Source organism: Talpa occidentalis, unplaced genomic scaffold (assembly GCF_014898055.3).
Source record: "Talpa occidentalis isolate TD23 unplaced genomic scaffold, MPIMG_talOcc4v2.1 talOcc4.5, whole genome shotgun sequence".
Lineage (NCBI taxonomy): Eukaryota > Metazoa > Chordata > Mammalia > Eulipotyphla > Talpidae > Talpa > Talpa occidentalis.
The window spans coordinates 40,325,657-40,336,134 of NW_023604861.1; the positions used below are offsets into that span (position 1 = coordinate 40,325,657).

General features: G+C 40.4%; 1 protein-coding gene across 1 annotated transcript in view; it reads left to right on the forward strand.

Annotated features, from left to right (window-relative positions):
• TNFSF11 (TNF superfamily member 11) overlaps positions 1-7,565 on the forward strand; it is a 33,039-nt gene extending 25,474 nt beyond the window's left edge. The window contains exons 3-5 of the mRNA XM_037528626.2: positions 1,104-1,149; positions 1,231-1,329; positions 6,095-7,565. Coding sequence (XP_037384523.1) covers positions 1,104-1,149; positions 1,231-1,329; positions 6,095-6,516 — 567 coding nt within the window. The 3' untranslated portion in view covers positions 6,517-7,565. The remainder of the gene's footprint in view (positions 1-1,103; positions 1,150-1,230; positions 1,330-6,094) is intronic.
• Positions 7,566-10,478: the final 2,913 nt, after the last annotated feature.

Sequence of the window (10,478 nt, forward strand, 5' to 3'; positions counted from 1 at the left end):
CATCTATACCTCATCTATCATCTATTTGTCTATCACAAAGTTCTCCCCCAGACACTCAATGAACTTAAGCCCTGTGACCTATCTTTCAAATATCACAGGTTGGGGTGGGAGTGGTAGGGGGAGGGAACTGTCAGCATGGATGGGCATCCCAATAACAGAAATAGAATTTTTTCCAGCTATCTTGTGTCCAGATATCTGAATTTACCAGACACCCTGCCAAGCACCTATAGGCACTATCTCATTTAATCATCACAACTACCTTAGATAAAGTGGCTATTAATATCCTCAGTTTATGTAGGCAGTTGAACAGGGATTTGAACTGAGGTCAAAGCCTAAGATTTCGTGCACCTTGATTTACCGGTTAATGACAGCTAAGGTCTTGATCCCGTGGGCCTGAGGTTACTTCTCTGATCCTTCATTCTCAGGCTCAAATTGAGATATGCGGCTACTTATGCTCTTTATGTCCTGGTGCCTTTTCGTTTTCTGGCTCGTGCTTCTAAACTTCTATTTGTGGCAATGATTCAGGTTGATTGTGAGTACTCTAAAAGCTCTTAGACTTCCATGTAGTACTTTAAATACACTATGACTTTTTAAAATAAAATATGAACCACTGGGAACTAGGCATCATTCTGTTTCCTATGGGCTGAGCTCTAGTGTTACAACAGGAATTTGCTAATGAAACAGATTTAAAAAAGAGTCTCCTCCAAGATTTAAGAGGGTTATATATTCTCTTGTAATTGTTAGTTTCCTAGTTAAGTTCATCTCCATTTGTGTACCTGCTACAAATTTTTAGTTATGTCCAGTTATAGTTATTCCATGTTCCATAATTTACATTATCTTTTATTTCCTCTTATGGCCCAGAGTATTTTGTCAGGTGGTACATAGGTAGTATAATTTTTAAGCACATTAACAAAATTCTTTTGGGGGTGAAAACTTCCCTTGATAGCTACCTAGAATGTCAAGGAATTTCACTGCTTCTGCACTTCTAGCATTATTGGAAGGAAAGAAGATTAATTTATGACATGTTCAACAGTCCTGAATTCTTTCTAGTTAACTAAAAGAGTGAGTGTATACTTAAGATCCTTTTTTTCTTTTTATTTCAGGAATTGCAACATATTGTTAGATCACAATATGTCAGAGCAGAAAAAGGTAAGCATGGATCAACATGAACAATAGCAGTCCCGTGGTGTCCCTACTCTTTGGACTAATGTGCTTTTTTCTCATCTCCAGCGATGATGGACGGATCAGGGTTAGATCTAGCCGGGAGGGGCAAGCCTGATATGCAACCCTTTGCTCATCTCACTATTAATGCTACTGACATCCCATCAGGTAAGTTCCATTTACATCCAGCCTGAAAAAAATTTCAGGAGTCTTTATGAGCCCAGCTGAATCCTCAAACCTATTATTAGCCTCCTTACTAGATTTCTGACAGCCCTTACTTCTAGACCAAAACAAAGGTCATTTCCTCTTCAGTTGATGATCCACAGTGTGGAAATAGTGGTGCTCAATCATGCTAGAGGGACATCATAAGTATATTCATCATCAGATTTCCAGTGGATATTTATTTTAAATGACTGCCAGTTGGGGGTACAAAACTGGGAAGGACAATCCCTTGTTATGCTCATCTGTCTTTAACCAAACTAAAGTTGCGTATCCCCACAGCTGGCCTCTGAGGTGCGTGAATCCATCCAGGTAGTCAGATACTCAGCCACTGCTGCAGCACTCCAGGTAGTTTCTCAGTAGAGGTATACATAGGCGGCAGTAGCCCTCTAGAAATGGAGACCTATCCTCCCTTCTCTGGGAGCTTAGCATGTCCTCCAGGTGAGAATGAGCTCAGTAGGCTGGAGACATACAGGAAATGAGGAGACTTAAAGCTTGCAGCCCACATCTATCTTAAAGCACCAGCTGCTCCATCATATAAACCCACTGGTTACTCAAGGGAACCTTGTTGTTATAAGTATGAACATACACCATTATTTCAGGCATTTTGCTCTGGATTCATTATCTCTAATCCTGGATTCATTATCTCTGTCTATAATCTCTACATCCTTGCAAGGTTATGGTTATCTTCACGTTTGACAGACAGGGGAACTGAGGGTCACATACTCTAAGTTATCTGTCCCAGGTTGCAATGGTGGCAGAATTAGAAGCTGAATTCTGCTCTCATTGATTCCCATATTCGTGCTTTTCATATTTCAGTAAGTTATGTAAGTACCTATGGCCAATTGGCTTGGTTGGCAATAAATTCAGAGATCTGTTCCTCTTTTCCTATGAGAAGGACATTGGTGTAATTTTAATAGCAGGGTTTTAAAATCTGACTGTGTAGGATTGTCTGCTTACTGCCCTGATGACTTTGTGCAAGTCACTGTTTTTATTGAAATCACTCATGCATCAGCCACCTCCTGGGAATGGTGAGAGCACCTGTGGGATGGCTCGCAAGACTACTGAGGCCATGTCTGAGCGTGCTTATGTAGGGCAGGTGGAAAGTAGACCCTCAGTGAATGCAATTTGTTATTACTATTTGAGTTTAATGAAATAATTATTCATATTTCACTGTGTACTAAAAATGATTTAAGGCAAGTTTTTCTCACCGTTGAAAAGTTCCAAGTCATACTATGTGATTTTGAAGCCACTATCATTCTGTGGGCCAACAAGGTATTTTTCCTGACTGAAAGCATAGGAAGTGAGAAGCCAACCTTTGGATTTTAGATTTTTCTATCCTCTTCCAGATGCCTGCTTCATAAACAGATTTCTTCCCCTTGTGTATGTGTACCTTATGGTTGGGCCACCCTAATTTTCTGAGTGGAAATCTATTTTGCACGTTAGCAAAGGCAATCAAATTAATATGATGTATCAGTTGTGTGTGCTATGAATGAACTCCATATTTATCTTTTCAGTTCATTTTAAATGCCATATGATAAATATTGCATTAGACTGCGTGCCAAAGTCTATTTGGCAATAACAAGCATGTTTTAGTTATAAAGCTCTCTCCTCAGGCACCTAGCATCAAATCATTGCCAAAAAACAAGGCACAACTCCTGGTTATTCTCCTTTGGTTATTGAGTTAGATTCTGTGTGAAATGAGTTTGCGTGTGCTTCTGTTTAAGAAAATAGAATTTGCTCCTCTGGCTGGGCCAACAACTCATTTTGTCCACATATGTCCCAGTCTTGGCCAATACTGGTTACTGCAGAGGAAGAGGGCTGTCATTTTGCATGTACATTTGGGGCCTCTGTTTTATACTTATTTACACCTAAGAAGTCAGAATATGCCTTATGCTGACTGTTAACTTCTGCATTTCCAAAACTTCTTGAATAAAATGCATTGAGGAATATTTGGTGAGGTCAGAATATGTGGTTTTTCTTTAAGCTAACTATTTGGAAAGGCCTCTCCCCCCATATCCAGTTGCAGTGAGCACAGGGTCTGAGAGGTAAGGGTAAGGGGCTGCCCATGCCTCATTAGCCCTGGAAGCCCAGGTTTGTCACGTGAGCTCCTTCAACCTGATTGCTGAGTATTTTTCTCATCTCTTCTTCTGCTATTGTCTACTTGAAATCCTCTGTCCTCTGGTTGACACTGCTGACTTCCCCGCCTTTCTCCTCTGCAAGCTCTGCAAGTTCACACACTGCTTGAACTGTTTCCCTCCTAACTCACCTTCTCCTAACTCACCCACGTTGGATCCAAGTTCTCATCTATTGACTCCTGTGTGCCCTCACTACGCTGAGCTCCCCCAATCTCCATGAATTTCTGCTGTGTTTACTTGGCTGCCGCTTTATCTGAATTTCAATCCCATGCTACATGACAAGCAGAAATAAAATGTTATTTTTCTTTTTATTTTATAAACCTGTTTTTATGACGCTAAGACCGGTGTGGGTACACTGCTGTGATATGATTCCTAGTTGAGGGCAGAGTGAATATACATGGAAAGCACCACACAGATATTTGTCAAATGATCAGCTGAATGAATCAGAGAGTAGATGAATGAATAGACGGAAGTGGAGATATGCTTAGTAGGAAATAAGGACACTCCTTTCACTTGACTTCACCTAACAGTGGGTTAAGTTTCCTATCTTCTCCCTTGCCTGTTCCTTCCTTGCCTTTCCATGCTTTATCACGGAGCCCTTGGTCTAGCACTAGCTGATCCGTCCCATTGAGAAGGTAGACTTCACCTTAGTCATTCTGTACCTTATGTTAGCAGTCTCATTAAAGGTAAGCTATATGACAAATAATTGGCTGACTAAAGAATTGAATGAAGGAATTGGGTAAGAAGGAGAGAAAAAAGAAACATCTTGAATTGTGGTAGCTTTGTTAATCAGTGAGGTAACTTGTTTACCAGTCTGGAAGAATTACTTTGCTAGTATTCATGAGGGTGTGATGAATAGCAGGTACTCCCATCTGGTCTCAATATCACAAGATGATATTTGCATTTGGGATGCTTTATTTAATCTGGGGTGGCCTGAGGTAGGACTTCCAACGACATGTTGTTTGTGGTGGGTCCTGGAGGCGGCAGTGCAAGTGATGGCTTGCTCTAGTGCCCCTCTGTGGATCAAATGGGGTGTTCAGAAAATACACTGTCCCTGGACAGAGGAATTGGAACCATTACATTCTTGGCCTTCACAGGTTGGCCTAATGGTAGGTTGCTTCACTATAGCCTGGCCCCTTCTAAATTTTTTTTTCCACTTACTCCGCCACCTAGATGGCTCTTTGAACAACCTATTAGGTTCTTGGACTTTATCACAGCTGACCCGTGGCCCTCCAGAGACAGAAGAGCATTTTTCTTTTTGTGCCTCTCCAGAGAGAGATGAAGTGTCCAAGCTTCCCCAGGATTCAGGCAGTTTGGGAAGGTAGCCAGTGTTGGTTTCTAATTCTACAGTGATCTTCCAAGGACTTCCTAGGCTGGATCTTTGGAACCCACTTCAATTCTAAGTCTTGTGGGCTGATTATTTTGGAGACAGGTAGCCAAGAGCTTCTCCCCACCTATAGGAATGAATTCCAATGCCAGTCTGAAACTCCTCTCTTTTGCCTTGCTGAAATCCTAATAGATGTTAGCTTTAACTTAGCATTTAAGTATTTGTAAAATCTCCTGAAGGAAAAAAATGTATTTGTGGACTTTCTACAATATAATAATTTTCCCTCCAATAGTTTACACCTTTTACTAGTTGGACAATAGGTGGCCACATAAATGTGAATGCTCATTAGTTGGGTTTATCAGTGAGAGGTTTCCAACTTTTAAAGGTATGAGAGAACAGACTAAAGACCTGAAATATTGAAAGCGTTGGACACATTATTGATATGGAAGATTTTAAAGAAACTTTTATTACTCCACAAATAATAGCATGAGGATCAGTTGTCATATTTTAGCTCTGAGAAGAGGTTAAAGGAGAATTTTGGTCAGTCAGTGGAGAATTTATGATGCTTTGGTCACAAAGGATTATGTGAAGTTGTGAAATTGAGGCGTGCAAAGCCAAGAAAGTTTTCTTTGTGATCTTCCCTGGGGGCAGCTTTTCAGTTGTATACATCTCAAAAGCATTTGAGGTATTTAGAGCAGGGATAAATAATGATGAAAATAGAGTTTGAGCTTGACCCTTTGGTCAAAGTTGTTTTAATCCGTCTTTTTCTACCCCTGTCCATGAGTTAGAGAAGATAGAGCCATGTGGAGTCTGGAGGTTGTCTTCTTGTTTCTTGCTTTTGCTCCACAGTTGTCTTTGGCTGTTTCTCTTCCTTCAAACCTGAATGACCTCTGTGCTTCTGTTGGTGAGTGCTATTCCTCCCTTAAGTTCTCAGACTTAGTGGCAACTCAACAAAGGCATTGCTGATTCTACTGGGGTGAAACAATCTCCTTCTTTTGGATTCCCACAGCAATTACCTGCACCTTTCCCTAGTGGAATAGTGTACTCCAGGTTCCTTCTGGGCAGGAAAAATGAGATTTCATTCCTGTATTCTCTCAGATATCTCAAAGGGGCACTAAGTACATGTTAATGTATTTCTCCTGTTGGGACAGACTCTTGTGCTATATTTTTCTTCAACCTCATAGAATTATGGGGTGTCCATCTCATAAAAGGGTTGATTTTTAAAACCATGTGCTTCTCCTCTCTTTAGGTACCCATAAAGTGAGTCTGTCTTCTTGGTACCATGATCGAGGTTGGGCCAAGATCTCCAACATGACTTTCAGCAATGGAAAACTAATTGTCAACCAAGATGGCTTTTATTACCTGTATGCCAACATTTGCTTTCGACATCATGAAACTTCAGGAGACCTAGCTACAGAGTATCTTCAACTCATGGTGTATGTCACGAAGACCAGCATCAAAATCCCCAGTTCTCATACCTTGATGAAAGGAGGAAGCACCAAATACTGGTCAGGGAATTCTGAGTTCCATTTTTACTCCATAAATGTTGGAGGATTTTTTAAGCTACGGTCTGGTGAGGAAATAAGCATCGAGGTATCCAACCCTTCACTACTGGATCCAGATCAAGATGCAACCTATTTTGGGGCTTTTAAAGTTCGAGATATAGATTGAGTTCCATTTTCTGGAGTGTTATCACATATTTCCTAACATGTACAGGAAACTTAAAAAAAAAAAAAAACAACAACCCAGAAGGATGTATGTATATAGGTGTGTGAGACTACTAAGAGCTATGACCCACATGGTACAATTCATGGAGACTCTATCCATGCTTTTGACTCTGTAGAGAGCAAGTGTATCCATAGCCAAAGGAGGTGTTGAACTCAAGCTGTGTGACAAGTCTAAAGGCTTTCTTACACAATGGTTTTTAAATTTTGTAATGAATTCCTAGAATTAAACCAGGTTGGAGCAATTATGATTGCCTTCACAGAAAACTACATTTGGGCTGTGGGAAGGGTTTAGTTCTCTAGATCTGGCCCATGGTTATGTGTCGCTGAAATGGAGAAGGCATCATCTAATTGCAAATGGATGATCGTGTGATGGTTAAGTTCTTTTGAATTGTTACATCATGCTGGAACCTGCAAATAGATACTTTTTCTAATGAGAGAAAATATATGTATTTTTATATAATATCTAAAGTTATATTTCAGGTGTAATGTTTTCTGTGCAAAGTATTGTAAATTATATTTGTGCTATAGTATTTGTTTCAAAATATTTAAAAATGTCTTGCTGTAGACATATTTAATGTTTTAAATGTACAGACATATTTAACTGGTGCACTTTGTAAATCCCCTGGGGAAAACTTGCAGCTAAGGAAAAAAAATGTTGTTTGCTAATACCAACTGTATTATATTTCTTCATTCCTTTTAACTTAATAGATTTTTCAGACTTGTCAAGTTCTTTGCAAAAAAATTAAAATAGATGCCTTGAATAGTAAGTAGGATGTTGACCACCAGGTGCCTTTCAAATTTAGAATCTAATTGACTTTAGAAAGCTGACATTGACAAAAAAGATACATAATGGTCTACTGAAATCTGTCAAGAGTATTTCTATAATTATTGAACAGGTGTTTTTTTCTACAAGAGCTGCAAATTATAAATTTTTTAAATGGAGAAATGATCAGCAGCTTATCAGCAAAAAATGAAACCCCATTTTTAATTTAGTGGAAGTTATTTTATACTGTACAATAAAAACATTGCCTTTGAATGTTATTTTTTTGGTACAGAAATAAATTTATAAGAAAACCTGCCTTGTGATTTTGTGCCTCTCTTTTATGTCTGCTCTGTCTTGCTCTGTGATCCTGTCCTCCCCAATATGGTAATGTGGCTCCATCTTTCCAAAGGTTACTGAAAAATGCAGATTTAATTAAAAATTAAGTATAGATTCAATTAAATTAATGAACCTTGCAATTTAAAAAATCATTTGCATCAGGTTTGTATGCAAGAATGTAGAGAGATAGGAAAATAGAGGCTTCCTCGCTCAAAAAAGAAGTTTGTTATGCTTATATCAGGAGAAACTACAATGTTTTGCACAAATTCGCAATGTCCTACAGAATAACCATTTGACGGAGAGGAACCCCTGGGCATTTTCTACCTTCCCACAATGAAGAAGGATTAGCAGTGGACTGAACACTTGACCTCATGGAAACTTGTATGGGAGTGCTTCCTCACCCAGGTTGGTTATTCACTTGAGGGAGAAAACGAGCAGCCCGGTCAGGTGCAGGAAGCTATAATTTAAGAACTTGCCACTTGTAGGTACATGTTTCTTCATGGTTGTGATAGGACAGGAGAGAAATAGCAGATGTTACAAAGAAGAAATCATAAATTTTAAACAGCAGAGAGATGATGGGGGAACTCAATCATTAACCAAAATACACCTTTTGTTTTAAAACTACCAGTAAATTTAAGATAGGTTGGTACAAAAGATGACTACAGTGCATATCCCAAATGCTGAGCCTTGGTTTTGGGGGAAAATTTATTTTGGTAAGTAGCTGGAGAATTCCTACATTGACACAAAATCTTGTAGTAGCGAGTAACAACAAATTATTGTTGCCCTGGCTCCTAAAATATGATGCTCTCATTTCTAAAAGTAAATAACATAGATTTGTGTGTTTGCTTGTCCCACATTATTCACTGAGCACCAATGATGTGCTAGGCACTGTACTGGGTACTCTGGTGACTATGGCACGCTTCCTGTCCTTGAGGATTTTCCAACCTAGTGAGGAACCAGCTAATGAGAGTGTGGTAAGCTTGTAGGTCATGCTGTATATGACCATGAAGAGCCTTGTGGGAGCGGAAAGGCTCAGGAACCTGATCTGGGGATCACACGAAGCCTGAGAATGAAATCAGTCTGGATGGGAAGTGGATTGAAAGGTTTCTAAAGTGGACATAGAATATCCATTATTATTTTTAACTTAGAGGCAACTAGTGTGCAAACTCTCAAAAATGAGCTAAATTGCTAGGTCTTGGGATGGGAAAAACTCAAGACCTAGTGAGACAGTAAATGGTGTCCCCAGCCAGACCAGGAGGTTAACATGACAGGATCCAATGTAACTTGTGGCTGAAGCCAAAGACTGTTATAGGTGGCACCCCCTGGAATGGGGTGCTGGTGAGGATGGATACCCCAGGGAAATGCGAACAAAGTATCCTTGGATGTGGAGACTCTGATAAGAAATTGCAAGGGATTGCAGAAACATCCCTAGCATGTAGGACTCAGCTTTCAGTATTTCAGCATTTTTGGCTCTTCAGGGATTCCAGAGTCAGCCATTCCTGCCCCCACCACACTGATCTTCCAGAAGGCTGTTGTGAGCCTCCAAAGGATTTGGAGAGGCCTCCAGCAGCCAACCTCAGAGAGGAAAAGTTCGGAGTCTTTGAAAGTAGTTGAGCTTCTGAAACTGTTCTGGGTTTTGCAGCTGATACAACCTGGCAGGGAAGGTGAAGCCCGGGATACAGATATCTCGCTGAGCTGTGTGAGTGCGACGGTTTGTTGGGTCATTCTGCTGCTGCAGCTGCTGCTTTGAGTATTGCTTTTCTGGTACTGTGCTGGGGCATCTTGGCAGCTCCAGTGAGCATCTCCTGTTGTGTCTTCTGCTGTCTTCGTGAGTTGGAACGTAGCCTGTAGTCTGCTGTCGCATGCTCCTTGTCATCAGCAGTGGGAAGATGCCATTTTGGGAATGTTTGTGTTTAGGAATTTAAAGTACCGGACACTGCTCTGGGTGAGTTAAATGGCCGTGTGGTGAAGGACTCAGAGGGTGACTGGCAAACTATTTGAGCAGTGTCCTTGGCCAGTTTTACTGCCCCTTGCTGCCTTGTATCACCAGCATCTCTTTTTTCTCATAGGTTACTTTTTAATTCCTGCTTTTTCTTTTCATTCATTCATTCCCTTTTCCACTTCTTTGTTAGTATTTTAATCCCTTCCTTTTCCTTTTCCTCTTCTCCCCCATCCTTGGCTCATACCTGAGAGGATCATTTAATTCCTCTGGTGATACACGGGAGTAAGGAGGCTGCTGTATCTTATTGAGATGGAACGAATCCTGTCAGCCCTCAGCAAACAGCTAAGTGGAAGTGTTGAGGAATAACAAAATTGCGTCAGGAGACCAGCACATACCGGATGCTATAGCAAAGTGAGTAAAGTGAGTTGTTTTTTTCATTTTAAGTATCTCATTTCAAACTTCTGCCAACACATGCCAAATCTGAAGGAAGGAAAGCATCCAGCATTTAAGTCATTTGTCTTCTCAAGTCAGCTTTCACAACTATACTGGATTCATGCACCCTTGCCTCTTTCTAAAACTCTACAATTGAGCGATTCCTAGTAAAATTGCTTTCTCCCCTTTTCTCCAGCTTTTTTCATCTCAACAGGACATTCTAGAAAAAAACTGAGATGATGACCTATTTCCCCAATGACCTAGATGGTAACCCAACACCTCAAGTCGTATTCTTTCTTTTCCTGTCTAATTATTGATTTAGTTTGGGGTGGTGGCACCGGGTTATATTGTACTATTTGCGGATCCGCCTTTGAACTTGCAGTTCCCCCTTGAGCCTAAGGAGTCATTCTGACCATGTCAAGAGTGTGCTCTT